At 53.7% G+C, this 24,845-nt stretch overlaps 1 protein-coding gene across 2 annotated transcripts in view; it reads left to right on the plus strand.

Moving 5' to 3' along the window:
* CUX2 (cut like homeobox 2) overlaps positions 1-24,845 on the plus strand; it is a 258,743-nt gene that overhangs the window by 218,441 nt on the left and 15,457 nt on the right. For both annotated transcript variants that reach the window (XM_045073569.1, XM_045073570.1), the window contains exons 5-18: positions 900-1,034; positions 4,012-4,135; positions 5,899-5,975; positions 6,846-6,912; positions 8,356-8,404; positions 11,861-11,965; positions 15,037-15,228; positions 15,317-15,375; positions 15,867-15,915; positions 16,006-16,105; positions 17,360-18,034; positions 18,901-19,002; positions 22,280-23,067; positions 23,824-23,983. In XM_045073569.1, coding sequence (XP_044929504.1) covers positions 900-1,034; positions 4,012-4,135; positions 5,899-5,975; positions 6,846-6,912; positions 8,356-8,404; positions 11,861-11,965; positions 15,037-15,228; positions 15,317-15,375; positions 15,867-15,915; positions 16,006-16,105; positions 17,360-18,034; positions 18,901-19,002; positions 22,280-23,067; positions 23,824-23,983 — 2,682 coding nt within the window. The remainder of the gene's footprint in view (positions 1-899; positions 1,035-4,011; positions 4,136-5,898; positions 5,976-6,845; positions 6,913-8,355; positions 8,405-11,860; positions 11,966-15,036; positions 15,229-15,316; positions 15,376-15,866; positions 15,916-16,005; positions 16,106-17,359; positions 18,035-18,900; positions 19,003-22,279; positions 23,068-23,823; positions 23,984-24,845) is intronic.

Genomic DNA, 24,845 nt, shown 5'->3' on the forward strand with positions numbered 1-24,845 from the left:
CTTCTCAATAGCTAAAAGATGAGGCATCTGTGTGGCTCAGTGGGTTAAAGCCTCTGCCTTCGGCTCAGGTCATGATCCCAGGGTCTGGGATCGAGCCCCGCATCAAACTCCTTGCTCAGCGGGGAATCTCCTTCCCCCTCTCCTTTTCCCTGCCCCTTCCCCTGCTTATGTGCGCTCGCTCTCAAATAAATGTTTTCTTAAAAGATAGAACTTGCATATAACAAATGATGGTGTGTTGGTCCAGGTCCATTGAAAGGCACCCCACGGATTAGATAAAGAGCTAGATAGATCGTATTGAGGAAGTGCAGGAGAAGGAAAATAGGGAGCGAGGCAGAGGAGGCCTCAGAGGAGGGAAGGGCGGGGACCTGGGTGGAAGCATCGGGTTGGTTTGGTCTTGACCATCTGTCCGCGCTGGGCAGGCCTTGGAGGAGTCGCTGGCCGTCAGTGCAGTCCTGTATCCCTCAGGAGTCTGTCCCCTCCCCGCCAGCTACCTGCACGCCAGGGGAAGGCTGGTTGTAGGAGCGGGGTCCTTGCGTACTGACACCTCCCGGGGTTGGTGTACAAGGCACGGTCTCATGGCCACCACAGATGGCACCGTAGAATCCAGAAAATGCAGTTACTGTGACAATTATTGTTATTACTATTCCCAGGTGGGCAAGACACCCACACCCATGGGGCTGGCACACGCTCCCCTGAGCAGGTACCTGAAAAAGGCTACTCCCTCACAGAGCAGAAATTCCACATTGCTCTCCTAAGCCATCGGAGCAACTCCAGAAGGCTCTCGTGGATGGTCCCCTCCACTCCCTGTAGGGGAACCCACCAGGCCCTACAGCCTCAGCCTGGGCAGCCCTCAGGGCTCCCCCACACCCACTCCTGGGCTCTTCTCTCTGTGTATGCAGACCCCGTGCCTGTGTTTGAAGCGACACGCAGCCTAGACGACAGACTGCAGCCCCCCAGCTTCGACTCTACTGGGCAGCCGCGGCGAGACCTCCACACTTCGTGGAAGAGGCACCCCGAGCTCCTGGGCCCCAAAGGTACTGATAAGGCCTTCATGGGATGTCCCTAATAAACAAATGGGCTGTGGATCTTCAGCAGCTTGGCTTGGCCATCTTTGGAGGGATGGGGGTAGGGACACCTAGGAGCTTGACTTTATCATTTTCCATGTAGGGTGGGTTATGGTACACCACTGCTGAAACAAGCCAATCCCAAATCGCAGAAGCATAATATATTTAAAGGGTGGCAGGTTGGAGGGGACACTCCATGTGGTCACTCACACACCCAAGCTGTGGAGATCCTGCCGTCTTCAACACATGACAGTGACTGTTACAACCAGCCAACGGGAAGAGAAAGACTGCAGAGGATCATACTGAGGTTTATGGGTCCAGGCTCAGACGTGGCACACAGCACCCCCAGCCACATCCCGGTGACCCAAACTCCGTCATGGGGCCCCGCCCAGCTGCAGGGGAACCAGGAAGGGCAGACTGACTGTGTGCCCCCACAGGGGAGGGAAACAGGATGTGGGGAACACAGCACTGTCCCGGCATCTAGCGAGGCAAGTCAAGAAACTGGGAGAGCTAAAAATAGAGTTCAGATATACATATATGATGATTAAAAATGTTTAAAAGCAGGAGAATGATGAACAGAAGCGAGCATAGTGGTTACCCATGGCAGGTGAAGGAGGAGGTCTCTGGGGAGGCGCAAATGCGGCCCTGAAAGCTCTTGGTGACCATCTGAGTCTTGGGTGTTGGTTGAGCTTCAAGCCAGACACTGTCATAGGCACTGGCGACATAGTCGGGAACAAGTAAAGCCCAAATCCCTGCCCTCGTGGCTCTGACCTTCTAGAATGTAAGGCTGACTGTCAACCAATAAATGTTAAATATACAGTACTTCCGGTGTAAGAAATGTTTTGGAGGACAAATGAAGCAGAGAGAAGGGGACGAGACTAAGGAATAAATGAGGAGAATTTACCTCAAAGTTCAGCAAATTTACCTTTTTTTTTTTTCTTTTTTTTGTAAAGGGCCAGAGAGTACAGACTTCAGGCTTGGCAGGCCACATGTTTTCTGTCACAACTACTCAACTGTGTGGAAAAAAAGCCGTAGAACTTGGGGAAATGAGTGGGTCTGGCTGTGTTCCAATAAAACTCGATAGGCAAAACAGGAGGCCGGCCGGATTTGGCCCAAGAGCTGTCATTGCAGACCCCTGGTCTACCTCCGAGAGTCGTGGAGATCATGGGCTGAGGCCCACCAAGTCAGTCTGACTGCTCCGGCGCGCTCGCCGCCTCACAGCCCCTCCCTTCCTTCCAGTGCCAGTGAGCACCTACTGTATGCCTGGTCCTTGGCAGGGTCCTCTGGGGAAGATTAATGGTGACTAAAATGCAGCACTTTGCCGGCTCTGTTCCTGTACTCAGAATGCCTTTCCAGCCTCCCTGACAAACCAGCTCATACAGCGATGGCTCTGTGTGGCCTCAGAGGTCCCTCTAGGGTTTGAATTTCCCTCTATTAGAATAATGACGCTTGTGGGAACTGCCTCTTGAGAGCATTTACTCTGTGCCATGTGCCTGTCACACGGTTTCCCACTGTCTCCTCCTGTTAACTTTCTGGGGTGTCACTGGCCCCGTTTGACAAACGGGGTAACAGTCTTAGAGGCAGCAAGCAGCCAAGCGGGGATTCAAACCAAGGGCTCTTGACTTGGCCCTGGGCTGTGTTTCTCCATGAAACACACGTGAGGCACTTGTTGCTGTGCCTCACGATGGTCAAACCCTATTTGTTCGCTGCTGGGTCCTCAGCCCCTGGAACGTCCCATGTATGTGTGTGTGTGTGTGTTTGTGAACAAGCCAGGGCCTGAAAACTGTCGGGCCCTCAAGGGACCCACTCTGCAAACTGCCCAGCTCTGCACTCACCAGAGGAGCCTAAAACTAGGACAGAGCTTAAAGGAGTCCGTCGGACCCAAGGCCAGAAGCCCAGATTTTGGGATTCTTGGGACACCCTTGATGGCCGGTCGCTGAGCACCCTTTGTCCCCATGATAAATTGAGTGCCCGGGGCACACACACACTGATTCCCTGAAGGAGAATCCCACGGGCCTGCGAAGCGAGACCTGATATGGGCCCTGTGCAGGCGTTCCTGCAGGTGCAGTGGGCTGTGACCGAGCCTCTGAGTGTGCGCCATCAGCTGTGGGGAGGGGAAGTTAAACCCACAGCAACCCCATGGCCCAGCACTTTCACTCCTAGGTGTCTACTCCAGAGAACTGAGAACAGGTGCTCAAACACATGTACACCCATGTTTGCAATAGCCCTATTCACAGCTGCCGAAGGTGGAAACAAGCCAGATGTCTATCGGCAGATGAATGGGAAAACAAAATGTGGCCTGTCCATGAAATGGAATATTAGTGAATCATAAAAATGAGTGATGGTCTGATCCATGCTACAACCTGGATGAACCTCGAAAACATTTTGCTAAGTAAAAGAAGCCGGACGCGGAAGGACATATATTATGTGTGATTCCGGTGATAAGAAATATCCAGGATATGCAAGTCCCCAGAGACAGAAAGCAGATTGGTGATTGCCAAGGGTGGGGGGAGAGGAAAAGGAGTGACTGCTTAGTGGGGACGGGCTTCCTTTTGATGACATTCTGGAATTAGTGCTCACGGTTGCACAATACTGTGAATGTACTAAATGTCACTGAATTGTATACTTTTACGTGTATTTTACCATGACCCTTAAAAAAGTAAAAAGGCCGAGGAGGCAGGAACAGGTGCAAGAGGGTAGAGGAAGCTTCTGGGCGTGCTGGCTGGGGCTGGCACACTGGAACTGGACATTCATTCACACACGCCCTCCAAGGGCAACAACCCAGTTGACCATGGTGATGGCAGGTCTCTCCAGCTGCACTCTCTCCATCACCTGAGTTTGGAAAACTGAGTCCCAGCCCTCCCAGACCCTCCGATTTGCAGAACACAGCTCTGGCTGCTGTGCCACTTCCAGCGATGGGTGGTTTTCCCTCTTTTTTTCCCTCCAGAGCAGAGAGAGGGGACGTCTCCGGCGGGGCCCACGCTGACTGAGGGGAGCCGCCTCCCGGGCATTCCCAGCAAAGCCCTCCTGACAGAAACTTTGCTGCAGAGAAATGAGGCGGAGAAACAAAAGTGAGTGGGGAGGAGCAGGTGGGCCCCCCACCTGGCTGGGAGGTGGGACCGTCAGGGAATCCAGATGTAGGTTGGAGGTAGAGATGCAGGCCTGGCCCATTTCAGCAGCTCAACAGCCAGCCCTGGGCAGCTCACATCACCTGTCTGAGCTTCAGTTTCCCCTGCTGGAAAGTGAGGCTAATGGTGGTGTATTAGTCAGGATTCCCCAGAGGGGGAAGGAAAAAAAAGAAATTTTTCTATTTTAATTAAGACATGTGTTTTAAAGACTTAGTTCACGCTGGTGGGACTGAAAAGTCTGAATCGGTAGAGGCAGCCAGCAGGCTGCAAACTGTCAGGCAGGAGTCAGTGCTGCAATCTTGAGAAGAATTTCTTCTTCCTTAGTTTTATTCTTAAGCTCTGCAACTGATTAGACAAGGCCCACCCACATTATTGAGATTATTCTCCTTTACTTAATGTCAGCTGACTGTAGATGTTAGCCCTAACTACAGAATACCTTCACAGCAACCCCAAGATTAGTGTGTGGTTGAATAACTGGGTACTCTAGCCTGATCAGGTGGACAGGTGCTATCAACTCCTAGTCTGCTGTGAGAGTGAATGCATGTGCTTAGCCCGGCACTCACTTGGAGAAGTGTGTCAAGTAAATGGTTGCCCTTACAGTTGTTGTGAGAATAATAATACCTGAATACCTGCTTGTTATAAATCTGGATCCTTGGGGCATTTCTAGACCAGCTTCATGGTGGTCATTACATGTATCCTTTTGCTCACTTACTTCATCATGTGTTTGTCCCATGTATTTATGGAGCCACCTGCTGTGTGCCAAGCACTGTCCTAGGGACACAGCAGTGAACAAAGAGACAAACCTCCTACTCTCCTGGAGTTTACTTTCTCATGAGGAAGACACAAATAAACCAGATAAATAAATGGTCTGCTACATGATGATAAGGGTTGTGAAGGAAAATAAAGGGGGGGAGGGGATGAGATTGAAGCCAAAGTTTTAAATAGTGTATGAGGGGAGGCCTCACTGAGGAGGTGAGCAAAGCCCTACGAAGGTGAGGGAGGGGAACTTACAGATATTTAGGGGAAGGGTGTTACACACAGAGGGGACAGCCAGTGCAAAGGCCCGGAGGTAGAAACATGCCTGGTGCATTTCACCAGCAAGGAGGTGGTGTGATTGGAGGAATGTAAGAGAGGGGAAGGGACAGGATATAGGACCAGAGGTAAAGGGGCTCCTTCCCTAGGGTCTCTGAGCCAGACAACATAAGGCCCAGGCTTTGTATAAACCCTCCCCCAGGTCAGCTGCGGCCCCTCTGTCTCTGCTGAAACACGTGCGTCACACCAAAACTCTTGGCTGCAGTGGGCTGGGTGACTATCCCAAACAACTGACCCAGAAATGGGAAAAAATGCCTCCCTGGGTACAGGAATAGTAAGTAATGGTACTGAGGGAGAACCAGCATCACGCTGGAGATTTTCACAGCACCCATGGAGGCAAAGACCATCAGGAACCTTATTTTACAGATGAGGAAATTGATGCCCGGAGAGACAAAGTCACTGACTAATACAGGTCCACACAGTTAGCAAAAAGCAAGGCAGCCAAGTGCCTGAAGGTCATGTTTAAGGACCGAGTAACAAGGCAGTGGTACATGTGATTACAGAGAGCAGGTGAGAGGAATAGGAAGCCAGGAGGGCTGACTCGGGGACCCAGGCAAGGCCCATGCACATGGGCGTGTGCAGAGCCAGTGTGAACAGGCCCGGTCTCTCCGCAGGGGCCTTCAAGAAGTACAAATCACTTTGGCAGCCAGACTGGGGGAGGCAGAGGAAAAGATCAAAGTCCTACATTCAGGTATGTATCTGGCACACATTCCCTGGCCCCGTGCAGCTCCCCAGACCAGTAGGACCAGGAAGGGGCGTGGGAGGGGACAGTCAGTGACACTATAAACTCAGGCTCAGGTATTTTGGAATCAGGAAGGCAATGGGGGGATTTGAGGAGGAAGGGGATAGTTCAGCATTACCCAGTGGGGGTCTGAGCCCAGTCTCCAGAGGCCACATTGCTGTGGAGAGAGGGTTTGAGAAATAGAATTAAATCAGGAGTAACACAGTGCCTGCAGGGGCCAGACTCACAACCAAGCCAGCCAAGTTAGGGAAGGCACTAGGGCAGGGTGGGGTCTGAGGCAAACTGGACCACTTGGGCCTTGGCTAAAGAGATGGCCACTGTGAGCACCAGCCAGGCATGGCCATATGACCCAGTGTCACCAAGCCTTCGATTTTCTTGGAGAAATCAGAAATCTGGAATTTTATAAGAAATTTCTCATTTATTGTAATATACACATATCTGTTGATTTCATTGCTCCTCTCTGTCCCCCTCACTTGCCAGTCTGGACCTTGGGATAGGTGAGCTCATGGACGGATGGCCCCACCCAGGTCCTGAAGTAACCTGTGGGACAGCTTATACCCAAGGCCATGGGACAGAACACCCCTACTGCTTACATGGGTCCTCTAAGCTTCATAGACCCCTAGAAGATCATCCTGTCCACCCTCCAACCAGCTTGAAGCCCCTCCATGGGCAGGAAACTCTACCTGTCACTGGTTCTAACCAAAAGAAAGGTCTTCCCTTACCACCTTGAACCTCATTCTGCCTTCTGAGCCCTGCAGAAGGAATGGGGTCCTGGGGAATGTGGGGGGCGCTTCACCCTGGCTCTTTAATTTTTCCCAGCGTTAAAGGCCACACAGACAGAGCTGCTGGAACTACGGCGAAAATATGATGAGGAGGCAGCATCCAAGTAAGTGAAAACCCTGCTGAGGCGTGTCTTCTCTCTCTGGCCCTCCCAGACATCCCTCCTCCCTCCTATCTTACCAGATGTGTCTCTTCCCTCTGACCTTCTCAAATATGCCTCCTCCCTCCAACACCCCCATGCCTGCCTCCACCCTCGGGCCCTCTCAAATATTCCTTCCTGACTCCTCCCTCTAACTCACTGCCTGAAACACCTATTTCATTAAGCACCCCGTGCTCCCTAGCCCCGTAGGCACACAGCTGCTCACTGGTCATTTGCTGTGCCATTCATGTGCCAGACTATAAATGACGTTCTGGGTCGTGGCTGAGCAGGTTTGCTGAGTGGGGGCCTTCACCTTACCCCAAATTCCTAGAACTGTCTCCACCACAACTCCACAGTCCAACCCTCAGGGGCTGAGTGTCAATTCACTTAAATTACTCTGGACTCAACATGGCTTTAAGACATCATAAAAAAAAAAAAAAAAAAAAAAAAGACATCATTTATTCCACAGACACTTATTAAACACCTACTGTTTACCCAGTGCTGTGCTGGTCCCTGGAAGAAATGCTAGAACATGATGCTGTCCTCAGTTGAGGAGAAGAGACAGACAATAACTGATAATGTACAGAGATAAATGCATTCCTTCACAGATTACTATTGAGCACTTACTGTATGCTTGGCACTGTTCTGGGTGCCTGGTGAATGCTGAGAAAGGAAGAACCAAGAGCAGCAAGAGAGAATCACAGGGAGGGTTGGGTCCTATTATCCAGCATAGTCACAGAGGGCTTACCTGAGGAGATGACCTTCAGAATGAGAAGGAGATAGCCACGTGGAGAATGCCAGGTCAGGTGCTCTGAGCAGGGGGGAACAGCTTGCATGAAAGAAGGCCCCAACATACCTAAAGCACACGCACAGCTTCTAGTCACCAAATGCTCCCCGCAGGCCTCCTGTGCCCCCCCAACCCCATGCTCAGCAGAGGGGCGACCAAGGTGGATACGGCCTGTCCTGGCCCCCTTAGTGCTGGGACCATGGAGGTTGGGGGGGCAGCAAATAAACAAAGGAGCACCACGGAGATAGCTGAGGGAGGCCTCCTCGGAGGACACTTTGGAGCTGGCTTTTAAAGCTCGGGGTCCTGTCCTCTTGAGGAAGGGCATTCCAGGCAGAAGGCACAGCAGGGACAAAGGCTGGGAGGCGTAGCTCTGTCCCCACCTGGGGTTGCGGCAGGCCAGGTTGCCCGGAAGGGGTGTTGTGCTGAGGCCCCCGTCCCATTTCCAGACATACTGGGCTCTTTAGTGCCCAGCCCCGTTTCTCTCCAGCAGGAAGTGTAGACGGCAGCCTCCTTGACCTCCTGTGGCGGGCCTTTAGTTTCAGGCAGGGGCTGGGGTTATCGGGGTAGGCAGGGGCCCAGGGGCTGCCAGAAGCCCTTCTCAGGATCTTCTCTTTCTGTCTCAGGGCAGATGAAGTCGGCCTGATCATGACCAACTTGGAGAAAGCTAATCAGGTGAGAAGATGTATGCTAACACTCACTCTGCCCAGGGTTGGGGGCTCGGGCTGGGGTGGGGGAGGGACTGAACCCAGTTGATATCTGTTGATATCAGTGCCGTGTGCCATGCTGAGTGCTAGGGCCAGGAGGTGCCCGGACCCTGAGCTCCCAGAGGGAGGAGGAAAGGATGCTGACGGGACACTCAGAAATAGGGTGACGAGAAAGCAGCAGCGGGGAGGGACGCCTGACCCAGACTCAAGGGTCAGAGACATCATGGAGAAAGGGCGTGATGCTGAGATCTGATGAACAAATTGAAAACGGATGCCCGGATAGCATTCCAGGCCAGGGAACAGCCTGGGCGAAGGCCAGGAGGCCACCTACAGAGAACAGCAGTGCCTTCCCTGGTGGCTGTACAGGAGGCCTCTCCAACGGGAGGAAGGCGGCAAAGCAGTGACTGGTGAGCCTAGAGTGCAGGCCTAGCTGGGACATGGGTCTCTCCCAAGCAGACCAAGTAAGGAACCGTATTCCCCAGAGCCTGTGGTGGTGACAGGGGACAAACCCCTGCTGCTTCTTTCCCTCCCTCCCCACCACCAGGTCTCCTGCAGCCTTCTCCCTTGACCCCAGCCCCACCAGCCAAGCACTGGGCAGACCCCAAACTTCATTGGGTTCCCCATCTTCTAGTCCGAGCCCAGGTCCTGGAAAGTCTATGAGACTCTGCGAGTCCCCGTTTTCACATATGTGAATGGGGTCCCGCACCCTGCCTTCTTCTGGCCTCAGACCTGTTGCCGTCTGGTGGGCAAAGCTGGCAAGAGCCTGAATGGAGGTGAAATGTAGCCATGGGCTCCGGTCTGGAGTCTCTACCCGCACCCGGCTCCCAGCAAACCCAGCAGCCAGGGTCATGGCCAAGCAGTGTGACAGCAAGTGGGTCACATTGGTCACAAGTGGGTCATTGCTCTGGAGGAACACACTTAGCAGTCCAGGAGCCGTTCTCTGGAGGAAGGGCATTCCGGGCAGAAGGCACCGCAGGAGCAAAGGCCCAGAGGCATGGCTGTGCGGGCATAAGGGCAGGACCCTCCCACCTGCAGAGAAACGTAGAAAGGGGTAGCATTTTCAGGGTAATTTTTTGAATACATAATCCATTTACATAGTTCAAAACACAGAAAAGTTTATACTTGGGGAGCTCCCATCTCCTTCCCCAACTCGGCTTGCCAGTTCCCCTCCCTTTGGCAGCCTCTCTGGTTTCTAGGGTCTCCTTGTAGAGCTCCAACCACAAGCTCATGAATATGGATTTTTACCCCTTTTAAAAGAAAAAACTATAACATACTGTACCCACCCTCCTGAACCTTCTTTTTTCCATGTGTGTATCTTAGAACTCGTTCCGTGTCTGTATAGAAATAGTTTATTCATGGCCGTTCGTATTGCCCTACAGGGCCGCACTGCCATGTAACCGGGCGGGGGGGGGGGCATTCTGTGAAGGGGCAGAGAGGAACTATGCCCAGCTCTGTAGGTCTCTGTCACAGCTTATCCGCTTTCCCGTACGTGAAAGCATAGACTGTATGCAAGCGAATGGATGTGGCTGTGTTCCAGAAAAACCTGGTACACAAACCAGGCATCCGGCTGCAGTTTGTCCGCCCGTGGTCTAACCAGTCCCTGACTGGTGAAGACCATGGTATTTCCAGCCACATACCATCATCGTCAGTCCCTCGGGGAACACCCTGGCACAGACACTATTTCAGACCTGCATGAGCCAATAAATAGGATAAATTCTGAGAAGTGGAACTACTGGGCGGAGGATCTGTGCATTTTTATCTGACAGATGTGACCAAACTGCTCAGTTTACCCTCCCAGCAGCTAGTTGAAGAGAGGGCCTGTTCCCCTGCAGCCTCGCTAGTACCATGTGTCACCCAACTTTTGGATCTTCACCAGTTTAATAGGCTTGAGGAAAGAGATCTTAGAGCAGTTTGAACAGGAAACAATTTTTTTAATGTTCATCTTCTCTGAGTATAAAAGTAAAACCTCGTTATAGAAAGTATGGAGAAGAAAATAAATGTCATCGTATGAGGGTTTCTTTAATCTGTGTTAAGACTATCCAAAATGTGAACAAGAGGATTCTGGAGCAGAGCAGATCAGTATTGCTATTTACATAGTAAATAGTATTTACTATTATTACTGTTTACATAGTAATAACCCGGCCAGTTTGCCCCAGCTCTTTCCCCTGGGGGTGACAATCAGTCATCGTCCTGCAAGCACCAGATTTCTTACTGGGGACAAGGAACCCCCAGACGTGAATCCAGGTGGTTATATAGGAGAGGGAACTCTTTGAGAGGGAGAAAACTAGCTCCCTAGTGTCCTAACAGACAGAAGGGCAAGGATCCTAGGTTTTTAGCAAATATTTCTCTCCATGGGGGAGATAAGACTCATAACTTTCTAGTACCTATAAACCCAGCTTTCCAACCCAGGGGTTGTGTCCATGGCCGGGGTCTCCTCCCGCTTTGAAATGTAAACACATATCTTCAGAGAGGAACATCTGCCGTTCTCACCAGCAGATGTCAGAAACTGACTTCTGGGCTTGTCATTTAGCCCCATCCTGTTTTAGTCAGATTTGCTTGGGAAGCCCCAGCTGTGCAGAAACATCAAAGTATTTCTCTATACCCGCACACCCAAAACCTTTCCCAAAACAAAACTTACTTGAGCCATTTCTGGAACAAGGCAGGATACTAGTAAGTGAACAAATCAATTTAAAAAATTAATTAACAAAAATTAATTAATTAATTAACAAAATGTGAACGTGGATGTGTGTGGGTCTCCGTATGTGTGTGGTAGGTGTGGCATCTTGATTGCCAACATCACACGAAAGTTAGCTATAATCGTTATGACCTGTGTCACCAGCTGAGGATAAAAATTACAGCCATGGCTTTTTTCATTAAGTTAACCAACTATTGATACCTGAAATACCTAATGAGTTGTAATTTACCAGATCACTTACTTTGCAAAACAAATCGATGAGGTGGTTCTTTTTATCATCCCCATTTTATAAAGAGGGAAACAGGCTGGGCAGATGACATCTCCTCCCCAAGGTCACACAACCAGGGAATGACAGAGTACAAATTTCTCTCAAAAGCCACAAGGCTACATTGTGAACATTTGGAGGCTTCCTTCCAGGCTTTTTTCTTAGAAATTTTTGAGGCGTTAAGTTCTACCATAGACCGAGTTTGGTAAGCCGGCATCCCAATTTAGATGTATTTCATTGCCCGCATTTCACAAGAGGAAAACTGAGACCCAGGGGCCTGCCACAGCTCATGGGCTGGGAAACACTCTGCAGACACTCCATCCAGGTGGCACTAGGTGCCAGGGGAGCTGGAGACAAACACCAGTCCTCCTCAGGTGTGCTGGGCGACGGCAGAAGGCCAGGGTGGGATCCAGTGTGACCCTGCTCCCCTCTTAACCACATTCGCCTCCACTCTCCTCCCCCAGCGAGCTGAGGCTGCCCAGCGGGAGGTAGAAAGTCTTCGGGAACAACTCGCCTCTGTTAACAGCTCTATCCGCCTGGCCTGCTGCTCCCCCCAGGGACCCAGTGGGGTAAGGATGATACGGGAGCCAGAGGGAAAGGTTGGGAAAAGCCATGTTGGTGAGTATGAATATGTGGATGACATTTTGTGGATCAGTCATGTACCTCTGTGTGAAATTAGGCACATGAAAGTGTGTGGATACAGTGGGCATAGCATCTTAATAACATCAGTGTATAGTTAACTATAATTACTATGACTTGCTTCACCAGCTGAAGGTCAAAATACAGCCACAGGTCTTTGCAAGCTCAAGCTTCCATGTGTGATTAATAGGAAGTCCAGCATCTTCCTTTGGAGGCTCTCCTTTACCCCAAATTGTCCAAGAATGCCAGCAACTTACTCAGGCCAAAGAGGACCATTTCCATGGCCAGATGCCTGACAAGACTGGGTGGGAGGGAGGGTAAGTTTGAGCTCTTGAGCAGAGGTGCAGTTCTGGTAGCTGCCACCAGGTGTCGCCATTGACCACTGGTTCTCAAGTCCTACCAAACCGCAGTAGGACCACTTAACCAAGATCTGAGGTAAACAGTCCTATCAGCCAGCTGGGTCCCAGAACATGCCAGTGTGATTCCAGTAGGCTTTCCCAAACAGCCGCATGCTACAAAGCACCAGTCTTTAGTCATCAATCCTGAGGTTCCTGTGTTAAGCCAGCTTAGCGCACCTTTCTCTTTCCTCATGGTTGGGGCCGCCTGGGGTCCTGGGGTCAGAGGGATTTCAGTCAGAGTCACCCCAACCGACCCCTCTGCCCTGTGTTAAGAGTCTTCATCGCAGAGCACCTGGCTGTCAGTAGAGCACGCAACTTGATCACACAGTCATGAATTCAAGGCCCACATTGGGTGTGGAGCCTACTTTAAAAAAAAAAAAAAAGTCGCCATTGCTCCTCTCCCAGGAAGCCTTAGGTTCCTTAGTCAGCTGGTCCACCTTCTTTCCAGATCTCTGCATACCAAGGGATTCGATTCCCAACTCCTTACATCAACAGGCCTGCTCCAGAGTGATTTGCTGCCTCCCCGCACACACCTGAAGTGGCCAGCATAGGTTTCACTCCACCGGACTCCCCAAAACACGACCCCTGTGCCCGTATTGGTCTTTCTGTTTCAGTGTCGGACTGTGTCTCCCCTGACGTGTGTCACCATGAATGTGTATATCTGTATATGGCCTTTGGGCAGATAACTGTATCCTTAATCTAACTCTGCCTCAGTTTCCTCACCTGAAAAGTAAGACCTACCTTATAGGGCTGTTGAGCGGATTACATGTAAAGTACCTAAAATGGTTCTTGGCTTATAGCCTGAGGTGGTTTTGCCCACATCGCATGTGATCTCTCAGCACACACATGATCTGTGTGTCACAGTGACCTGTCCATGTGCACACATCTCTTTGGTGCCCAGGTATTTCTGTGTATCTGCGTGTCAGCACAAGTACTCCCGCAGGTACATGTATCGGGGTGTGCTGTATGTGTGTCTGTGTCCCAGGAGGCAGTGTGTGTAGACGTCAGTGTGCCTGGATATCTGCACAACACAACGAGCGAGCGTGAGAGAGACCAAGAGCAAGAGGGCTCCTGGGGTCGCCTTAGACGGAATTTACTGATGGTTCTTAATTAACCCCCGTGGAACCCGGCAAATGCCTGTGCTAATCAGCCACGGGGAATTTTGCTGGTTTGGGGGGTAAGTTTTTCTGAGCACCACAGTGGCGCTCGATGCTAATTAATTTAATGTGTTAATGGCATCCGCTTCCTATTTTAATTGGCATTTATCTCCCTGGAAGAATAGCCGGTATTGGTAGTGGTAGGCTGTGTTTTCTGCTCCATTTTTTTGTTTTTTGTTTTTTGTAAGGCTTCTTAGATTCATTTGCAGCTGCTTAGGACAAGCCCAACTTCAGGTCCTCTCAAACATAAACTTCTTCTTCATCCAGGACAAAGGGACCATCTCCTAAAACCTGGAGAAGCCACGGGGCTTGGGGCTAGGGGCTAATTAGGAAGAGAAAGGAACCACCGCTCACATGGCCTGTGGCTGTGGGGTCTCAGGTATAATCCTGAGGGGTCTGCCTGGAATGAGTGGAAACGCCTCCCTGGGATAGGACCTGTGCCTGATTTAGAAACCTAAACCTTGATCTTGATGTTCTCTCTGCCGGGAACACCCAATCCCCACCCTTTCCTCACTAGACTACTTCCCTTTTTTTGGTCCTTTCATAACCGAGGTTTTATTGAAATATAATATGTGTAAGGACACATGTGCATATCCTAAGTGTACAGCATGTTGAATTTTTCAGAGATGCCATAACCAGCATCCAGATGAGCAGGTAGAATGTCCCCAGCCCTCAGAATGCCCCCCTGGGGTCCCCATCCGGGACCTACTCCCCAAGGGAGCCACTCTCCTCTTAACCGCACAGCTGGGCTTTGCCTGCTTTTGTATCTGGTCAGAGTCAGATCCCGCACACACGCTTTGCGGTCTGGCTCCTTTCCCTTCATATTCTGAGAGCCTAGTCCGTGCTGTGTTAGTAGTTGTGGATTATCCGTTTTCAGAGCTGTAGCGTTCTCTATGGTGTGGGTGTGCCCCAACCCGATCCTCCCTTCTCACTGGAGGGCATCTGGTGGCCAGAGGAGGGTTTCCAGCTTGGGGCTGTCAGAGAGGGCTGCTATGACCGTTAGCTTGGTGTTCACATGTGTGCCTTGTGCGTGGTTCCTGCTTCCCCCCGACATATGCACCAGGCAGAAGTGCGCATATCCACCCTTAGCGGACGCTGCCAAGCAGTTTTTCAAGTCACTAACTTGTTCTAGAACTTCTGCACAGTTTATACACATCTGCCTCCAGAAAATCTTCCCTACCCACTCTCCTCCCGCACCCCAGGTTGAATACTAGAGGGAAGGCATCGGGGCTGGTAGAACTGGCCTGAGCAAAGGCTCAGAGACAGGAGGAGGAAAGCCAGAGCCTGGAAAGAGGGGCTGAGTCACTCCGGGGAGCACAGCACCAGGGGTTGGAGGATGCCATGGATGGATTTCCCCTTTTGTCTGGGGTTCGGGGGTGGGGAAGCCAGCCCTCCAGCCCCCTGCCCCACACCTCTTAGCCCCTCAAAGCCCCACTTTTTCTTCAGGATAAGGTGAACTTCGCGCTGTGCTCGGGCCCCCGGCTTGAAGCAGCGCTGGCCTCCAAGGATCGGGAGATCCTGCGGCTGCTGAAGGACGTGCAGCACCTCCAGAACTCTCTGCAGGAACTGGAGGAGACCTCGGCCAACCAGATCGCGGACCTGGAGCGGCAGCTCACGGCTAAGTCCGAGGCCATAGAAGTAGGTCTTGGGAGAGGTGTGCAGACAGGAGACGGGCGGGACAGAAGGATGTGGGCCAGCCTGAATCCATCTTTGCTTTCTCCTCTAGAAGCTGGAAGAGAAGCTCCAGGCGCAGTCTGACTATGAAGAAATTAAAACAGAACTGAGGTACCATGGGGAGTGGGACCCCACCACGCCCAGCCCTCTTCCTGGGTGAGGAGGGGCCCTGGACATAGTTCATGATCTTCCCTTCCTCCCACCACACCCCACTTGGTGATACCCCTGTCCCTCCCCCAGGGCAGCCTGGGTCTCAGAACTGAACCACACTTGGCTCTTTGCCCTCCAGAGCCACCTACCCGAGAACTTGCAAGGCGGCTCATGGCCCGTGCGGGAACTGGCGGAATGGTGCTTGCACCGGATGAGCTCAGGCCGGCCCGCGGGGCTTGGTTAGGGTAGCACCCCTCCAGCTATCACTGGAGCCGGCTCACAGCCTGCTACCTGAGCCCGTGGTTGACCCGGGCGCAGTGTTCCGTGGGGTCTCCGGGGTGGGGCCGCTGTTCTGAGTCAGGGAAGAGGAGCGAGAGGAAGTACCTCTCAGACCTCCCCCTCAAGCCCCGCAAACTTGACTGGCCTCGGACTCTCTGCGCTTTCTCTGGCAGCATCCTGAAAGCCATGAAGCTGGCCTCCAGCACCTGCAGCCTCCCGCAGGTGAGCTTTCCGCCACTGTCGCCGCAGTGCAGGCTGCCCTCGGGCCTTCTGCCGCCCGTGCCCTCTCAGCCCGGCTTCTTGTCTCCTCAGGGCATGGCCAAGCCCGAAGACTCATTGCTCATGGCAAAGGAGGCCTTCTTCCCCACGCAGAAATTCCTTCTGGAAAAGCCGGGTCTTCTGGCCAGCCCTGGTAGGGGAGACGGGATGCTCTTGGGGCCGAGGGACTATGATAGGGACTATGATAGGGGCTGCCTCTGGCCTTCTCTGGGCTCACACACCACTGCCTCCTGTGTGGGCAGGAGAGGGATGGAGGAAAGGGGTGCACACTGGATGGGCAGCTACTGTGTGGTGGTGCTGAGCTGGGGGTTCCCCCGGGTGAAGCCAGCTGGCAGCGCCCCCAACCCCGAGTGTCCACACACACCTACCCCACATAGCTCACTCAGGCCCTCCCAAGAACCCTCCACAAAAGGCTCCATTCATCTCCGAGTCTCGATGAGCGGCAGGAAGAGGTCACAGGGCACAAGCAGGGCGTTCCCATCGTAAACCCCGCAGACATTGCTCTCTCCCCAAATCACCTTCGCTGCTCGGGCCTCCTCCCCACGCAGTGGCTCCATGACCTCTGTGGCCCCGGCCAAGGGTCTCTGTGCTGCTTCTGTGTCCTCATCTGTGAAATGGGCCCTGGACATAGTTCATGATCTTCCCTTCCTCCCACCACACCCCACTTGGTGATACCCCTGTCCCTCCCCCAGGGCAGCCTGGGTCTCAGAACTGAACCACACTTGGCTCTTTGCCCTCCAGAGCCACCTACCCGAGAACTTGCAAGGCAAGTAGCACCTACTCCGTGGGTGCTACTCACCTGTGTAATGCAAGCACGGGGGACGTGTAGGAAGAGGAGGGCATCAGGGTGGCCGGGGGCCGGGAGTGCGCATCCTGCCGCGGCGGGCTTTGGTCCCAGCGCACCACCCGGGGGCCAGGGGCTGGCCCAGAACAAGTGCTCAGTGCATGTTAATGTAGGAGGGAAGGGTCCCCGGGACTGGCATGTGGGCCAGGCCTGCACAGATGGGGATTTGAGGGTCAGAAAAGGAGCTCCTAGTGCTGCTGGACGCCCAAAGCACTTCTCTCCCTTCCCCACCTGCCCTCTCCCCCCTCCTCTCCCCGAATTGCTCTCTCATGTATGTGTCTCTCTGCCTCCCACTTCCTGTCTCTTTGTCCCTCTATCTCTTTCTGCCTCTCATTCTGTCTCTGCCTCTGTCTGTGTCTCCCTGGTTTCTTGTTTGCCTGGTGTATGCCTGGTTTCTTGTTTCTCTCTGCCTCTCTGTTTCCCTGTGTCCATTTCTCTGGTATCTTTCTCACTCTCTGTCACTCTCAATATCTCTCTCCCTGTCTCTCTCTCTCTCTATCTCTCCTTTCTTCCTCCATCTGTCCGTCTCTCTCAACGTTATAGAAGAGGACCCTTCGGAGGACGATTCCATCAAGGACTCTCTGGGCACGGAGCAGTCCTACCCATCCCCTCCACAGCTCCCTCCACCACCAGGGCCCGAAGACCCCCTATCCCCCAGCCCTGGGCAGCCCCTGCTGGGTCCTAGCCTGGGCCCCGATGGCCCAAGGACTTTCTCACTGTCCCCCTTCCCCAGCTTGGCCTCTGGGGACAGACTGGCAGGGGACGCACTGCTGTCCAAGCACATGATGCCCCCGGCCACCTTCAAGGGGGAGGCAGGCGGCCTGCTGGTGTTCCCCCCGGCCTTCTATGGCGCCAAGCCCCCCACGGCCCCTGCCACCCCCGCTCCTGGCCCCGAGCCGCCTGGGGCCCCCGAGCCAGGGGACGGGGGTGGGAGCAGCACAGCCGGGGCAGGGGCCGGAGCCGAGGAGGAGCAGCTGGACACGGCGGAGATCGCGTTCCAGGTGAAGGAGCAGCTGCTGAAACACAACATCGGGCAGCGGGTATTCGGCCACTATGTGCTGGGGCTGTCACAGGGCTCAGTCAGCGAGATCCTGGCCCGGCCCAAGCCCTGGCGCAAGCTCACGGTGAAGGGCAAGGAGCCCTTCATCAAGATGAAGCAGTTCCTGTCAGATGAGCAGAACGTGCTGGCTCTGAGGACCATCCAGGTGCGGCAGCGAGGTGAGGGCCCGTCCCAGGGCACAGGGGCTGAGGGCACAGGCTCCGGCCTCAGAGCTGGACTCTGCCACCTCCCAGCTCTACTGCTCTGTGCCTCGGTTTCCCCTTCTATAGAACAAGGAAATATATCCTCTCTCCCTTCTTCCTGGGACCTGTGGCAACCCCTTGCTCCCCACTTGGCCCTAGTGGGACAACTCAGACTGATCATGGTGGGAGAAGGCTGGGCCAGGGGCTGCCCTGGCAGGTCGGTACTTCCTGAGGCCCTCCAAGCCTCAGCTCACCCATCCGTGAAATGGCCCGGGTTCCTGCCAATCTTGCCAGACTGGACTTTTAGGGTATCCCATGTGAGTGGCCTAAGGTTTGACCTCCCAAACACACCTGAGTTTGAGTTCCAGCTCTGCCATTCACGCACTAGGTTACCTGGGACAGCTGACTTTAGTTTCTGTGCCTCAGTTTCCCCATCCATCTCCATCTGTCAGGCACCTCTGAGGGTTAAATGAGTAGAAATCATTCAGCACGGCCCCAAAACCTAGTACCCGCTTGAGAACTGTTAGCTGTGGTGGCCATCGTTGTTGTCACCATTATGATTGGTATTATTATTATTATTGTTGTCACCATTATGATTGGTATTATTATTATTATTGTTGTCACCATTATGATTGGTATTATTAATATTAGTTCAAGCCAAAATCATTTGTAGATCCAGCCTGTCACACAGACTGGCCACGTGGTGGTCTTGCCACACACACTCGAGGTCTGGCCCTGGAGCCCCTGAGAGAGGAAGGGACCCACCCTTCACCCTGCCCAGCTCCAGGAACTGACCCACAGCAGGCAGGTCCCCACGACAGATGCCCCCTTGCCTCCCCCAGGCAGTATCACCCCAAGAATCCGCACACCAGAGACAGGCTCGGATGACGCCATCAAGAGCATCCTGGAACAGGCCAAGAAGGAGATCGAGTCCCAGAAGGGGGGTGAGTGTCACTGCCGCAGGCGAGGCCTGAGGCCTCCAGGACCTGCCCTGAGCAGGAGGTGAGCCCTTGTCCGCCTTCATCCACCACATCAGGAATTCCAAGCAGGTCAGAACCTCCTCGCCAACCAGCCTGCAGCCATGTGAGGCCTGGAAGGCACCGGGTCCCTGTTAGTGTGGAAGCCACTAGCCGTGTGTGACTATATCCACTCAAACTACTGGAAATTAACTAAAATTACAGCTTCAGTTTTCTGCACAGTGACGAGTGGCAGCCATATGGGACAGCCAAGCTACTGCCAACACCCCGGTCTGGATTGTCCTGGTGTCTTCAACTTTGAAGAGACACAGTGATCCGTAATCACACAGGAACTCAGTCAAAAGTCACAGGTCCGCAGTCAGCCTCACGGGGCAGCAGGGCTGTGTTCCTTCTGGAGGCTCCAGAGGAGGATCCATTTCCTTACCTTTTCCAGCTTCTAGAGGCGCCCACAGTCCTTCCCCTGTGGCCCCTCCTGCATCCTCAAGGCCAGCAGCATAGCAATTTCTGCTCTCTCTCCCATCTTCCTGCTTCCCTCTCACAAGCACCCCTGTGATGATGTGTGGCCGGCCCATGTAGCCCAGGATCATCTCCCATCTCAAGATCCTTTACTCGATCCCGTCTGCAGAATCCCCTTTGTCATGTGAAGTAGCATAGTCTGGGCCCAGGGACAGGGATACCATTGGGACACCATTATTCAGCCAAACAGAGTGTACTTTCTCCAGCAGCCCCTCAAACACAGGGTCCCCCAGGGCTCCCCCCACCAGGCCCTCTGACTTTGCTACCCTTCCTAGATGAGTTCGTCCATTCCTGGAAGTTCCACCAACACCCAAAACACCCCCTCTCCAGGCCACACCTCTCGAGAGTTCCAGAGCCCTACACCAATTGCTAGCTGGACGTATCCACCAGAGTCCCCCACTGGCATCTAAGACTCAGCATGTCTGAGATGGAACTTACTGTCTTCCCTTGCCCCTCACTCACTCCCCATACCCACCAGCTCAAGGCTGGGAGCCTGTCACAGAAGGTGCCTGGCGCCCAGGTGGGTGAGCGGCCGTCCTTGACTGCCATCACTTGCTGGAGCTGTCCCGCTAGCCTCTTCACTGGTCTTACCAATGATATTCTAGGTCCCAGCGTAGCCCATTCTCCACAGAGGCCAGAGGGATCTTTCTAGAGCAGACAAATGGTCATGTCACTACTCCCCTTTCCACAGCTCCCCGTTCCCCAAAGATAAAAATGCCAACTCCTCGACAAGGCCCCAGACCCTAAGGTCTTGACTTCTCCTGACTCCCTATACCTCTCGAACGAGTTGCTTATAGCCACATCCACTCTCGTGCTGTTCCCTGTGCACCTAATGCCATCCTCACCCCTGGCCAACTCCTGCTTAACAGTTCAACTCAGAAGTCACCTAGTCCAGGAAACACCCCACCCCCATCCAGATGGATTGGATACTGACCCTCCTTGGATTCCCCATAGTCACCTACATTGCTTGATGCAGTGCAACCAGAGTGGCCGGGCTGCAAATTTTGGCTCTGCTGTTTATTAGCTGTGTGACCTTGGGCAAGTTTCTTAGCCTCTCTGTGCCTCAATTTTCTCATATTTAAAATGGGCACAATATCAGTACTCCTTTCTTAAGGTTGTATAAGGTCAAATGAAATCAGTCCTGCCAAGCACTCAGCCTGGGGGCCTGGCATGTAGAGGGTGCCCCTGAAAATGTAGCTATCATTACAGGTAATGTTACATTTTTGTCTCTGTTGTTACATTTGTTCAAGTTACAAATACCTCTGCTGATAGGTCTGTGCCTCCTACCCATCTGTCAGAGGGCTTTTTGCAGCAGGGGGCGGAGTGGCCTCCCCTGCACCCAGCACCGCTGTATTGCTGCTGACTTTGAACCTGATGCTGGCTTTCACGTTCCCACTTTGTGGTGTCTGCTGCCCCTTGGTGGCAAATCGGAGCAAACTGTCCCGCTTCCCCAGCGTCTGAATGTGGCTGGGAGCCAAGTGTTCCACAAGGGCCCGTCCTCCTGCCGGGTCCCTGGGAGGAACGGAGGAGCCCCCCCCAGGGCCCTACACTGCCCCACCCAAATAATCCTCTGAGGCCCTGCTGTGTACAGATGAATTCTTTCTTGAGCTCCTGTGCAAGAGAGGCAGTCATTCTGTAAACATTGGCTAAGCATCTCCTGCATGCTGGACACGAGGTACAGCTGCAGACAGGACACAGCACTGGAGTGTAAAGAACCATGAGAAACAGATTCATCAAACTCTCCCACTAAATAAACGGGACAGCTGAGAGCAGAGAGGAGGAGACATGCTTGCAGAGACCAAGGGAGAACCCAGGCCTCCTGACTCCCTGTACAGTGCACTCCCACAGGCGGTGGTGGGGGGGTGTCAGGAAGAAGACAGCAGAGAAATAAAAAAGGCAACATCAGCGGGCGCCTGGGTAGCTCAATTGGTTAAGCGTCCGACTCTGGATTTTGGGCTCAGCTCATGATCTCAGAGTAGTGAGATGGAGCCTGCTTAAAATATCTCTCCCTCTGCCCCTCCCCGCCCATGCACAGTCTCTGTCTCTAAAAACTAGTAATAATAAGACAAAAATATTGGGCAACATCACAGCAGAGTGGGCCAGCCAGGGGGGTTTCCATTCAGGGTCTCTGAAGACATAAACATCCGGGTGTTTGCTCCACACCCTTGACAAGAGTGGATGCTATGTAGAGAGCAACCAGCAGCCCCCCAGGGAGGACGTGAGCATGCTGACTGCTAACTCAAGAGCTCCACTCTCAGAATTGAAGAACTACCCAGGATGGGGGCAGAGATTTATATTCAAGCTGTTCCTTTATCGGTGTTCACAACAGTGACCAACTAGAAACAGCGTAAGTGTCCAGCAGTGGGGGATCAGGTAAACACAGCAGAGAATATCCCTTCAAGTGGCAGAGGCAGCCGTGAGACATAGAACTTTGAGTCATGAGAAAAAAATGCTCGCGTTGATACTAAGTGGGGACGCGCCAGGCTTGCAATCCCACATCAAGCATGGTCTCCCCGTGTGTGAGATTAGAAAGCGGTGCAGAAGGCAGTACATGAGGCTATTCTGTGTGATTGCCTGTGGCAGAGAGATTAACTTCATTTAACCACTTTGTTGCAGTATCTTCACAGTATCTCCAAAGCATGCTTTGACTGATGCTGTGAACACCTTTGCTTGTCAAGCCTTGCCCTGACCGTGGGCCTCTGGCCACCCTGTGTCATCCTCCCGACAGGTGATTCCAAGAACGCGACAGCCCCACTCAGCATCACCAACGGCACAGCCCCCGCCAGCACGTCGGAAGATGCCATCAAGAACATTCTGGAGCAAGCACGCCGCGAGATGCAGGCGCAACAGCAGGCGCTGCTGGAGATGGAGGCCGGGCCCCGGGGCCGCTCGGTCCCTCCCTCACCCCCAGAGCGGCCCTCGCTGGCTGCTGTGAGCCAGAATGGGGCCCCAACCTACGTCAAGCAGGAGGACAGCAGTGGCGGCGGTGGCGGGGGAACCAGCAGTAGTGCCACACAGACGTCCCTCACGGTCCTGTCCCCCGCGGCCTTCGTCCAGAGCATCATCCGGAAGGTCAAGTCGGAGATCGGAGATGCTGGCTACTTTGACCACCACTGGGCCTCGGACCGCGGCCTGCTCAGCCGCCCCTATGCCTCCGTCTCGCCCTCCCTGTCCTCCTCCTCCTCCAGCTACTCTGGACAGCCCAATGGGAGGGCCTGGCCCCGTGGGGATGAGGCCCCCACAGCCCCTGAGGACGAGTCGGCGGGGGGTGAGGAGGAGCCCCCCAGGATGGGCGAGCTGAAGTCTGAAGGGGGCGTCCCCGAGGCAGGCAGCGGTGGGCGGCTGGCCTACTACCCCGCGTACGTGCCCCGCACACTGAAGCCCACCGTGCCGCCCCTGACCCCCGAGCAGTACGAGCTTTACATGTACCGGGAGGTGGACACCCTGGAGCTGACGCGCCAGGTCAAGGAGAAGCTAGCCAAGAACGGAATCTGCCAGAGGATCTTTGGGGAGAAGGTGAAGACAGTGGGGCCCACCCCCAAGGAGCTCAGGGGGCCATGGGGCCCATGGGACCTGGGGAGGGAGGACCGCCTGAGGACCCAGCCCCCAGCGCTTGTGGTCTGGAAAGAGAGGTTGTGTGTATGAATAGGAACAAGGCAAAAGCAGGATTCGAACCCAGGTCTGCATGACCCAGACCCTTTTTCCTGCATCCACCTGTCTCTGGGTCCTGTGGGAAGAGAGCCATAGGCAGGACTGACATTCAGTCCTGTGGTTGTTCAAGCAGTGAAATGTTTCTATCTGGTTAGGGATAGCTACTTACCTCCCGTCTTCCAGAACCCTCCATCCCTCCCAATGATCTGACCACTAAAGGGTTAAGGCTCAGCCCAGCAAAGGGTGCCCTGCAGTGCCAGTGGTTAAGTAGTTTTTAATAGCACCTCTGCCCACAGCAGAGGAGCAGGCAAAGGGTCAGGTGAGTTGAGAGATAGGAGTGACCTAAGTGGAAGGCACAGGAGGACTTCCTGGAGGAGGAGGCATTTGCGGGCTCTTAAAGTCAGGAAGGATTCTTACATGCAGGGATATCTGGAAGGGCACTGCCGATGGGGGGCGTGGCCCAGGCCCACGGCAGGCACCTAGGAGATGAAGAACAATCAAGGCAGCCCTGGTCTCCCAGAGAATCAGAGTGAACAGTGGTCTCTACAGAGGGAGGGAGGGGAGGCCCGGGGATGGCCCAGGAGCCTGCCTCCCTACCCTTCCTGCCCCACCCATCCCCAGGTGCTGGGCCTGTCCCAGGGCAGCGTGAGCGACATGCTGTCCCGGCCGAAGCCCTGGAGCAAGCTGACACAGAAGGGGCGAGAGCCCTTCATCCGCATGCAGCTGTGGCTCTCGGACCAGCTCGGCCAGGCCGTCAGCCAGCAGCCCAGCGCCTCCCAGGGTGAGTGTGGTCGGGGCCCTCTCGCAGGATGCTGCCTGCCCCCCAGAGCTGCCATTCCCAGCGGCCATTACTTCTCTCTGGAAGACAGCAGTGCCATCCTTCCTCCAACCAGAGGAATGCCCTCTGTTGGTGGTTTAGACTCTACGCCTAGAGCAAGTGGAGGGAATACTTAGCGTGTGGAGCTGGGGCCGCGCCCTCCCATCCCCTGACCAGAATCACTGATTGACCTCTTTTTCCCAGCAAGGCAACACGCAGCCTCAGAAACCTTAGCACAGAAATTTGGGCTGTTACCCGTCCATTCGTGATGCACAGGCAGGGTGGGGTCTGAACGTTGCCCGGGTGAGGAAACTGAGGCTCAGAGAGTTGCCCAATGTCACAGAGCAGAAATGGCAACATGGAGTCCGGGGAGGGACCCTAGGAAGCCCACACTCCCTCCCTTGCAACGCCCAGTGGGCAGGTCAGTTGGAGTCCGGATGAAGTGCAGAGGTCAACAAGAAACATGATGTCAGACAACAAAGCATCCCAGGGGATGGTGTTTATTGCAGAAGTTCAAGCCCACAAGACAAGACAGCGCACTGCTGCCGCATTGGCTACAAACCTGTGCGTTAAAATGTCAAAAAGAAGGACACCTGACTGATTCCATCAGTAGAGCCTGTGACTCTTGATCTCAGGGTCATGAGTTCAAGCCCCATGTTAGGCATAGAGCTTACTGGGGGGGAAAAAAAAAAAGTCAAAAAGAGCCACCACTCTCCAGCCTGGGAAGAGGGGTTCCGTGGGGGAGGAGAGGCTCTGGCTGTCTCTGTGGCTTTTTGTCTTTAAAAGAAACAGGGAGATTTGAAGCAAAAAAGGGCGTATTAACATC

Source organism: Mustela putorius, unplaced genomic scaffold (genome assembly GCF_011764305.1).
Source record: "Mustela putorius furo isolate JIRA1106 unplaced genomic scaffold, ASM1176430v1.1 tig00537248_pilon_pilon_pilon, whole genome shotgun sequence".
Taxonomy (NCBI): Eukaryota; Metazoa; Chordata; class Mammalia; order Carnivora; family Mustelidae; genus Mustela; species Mustela putorius.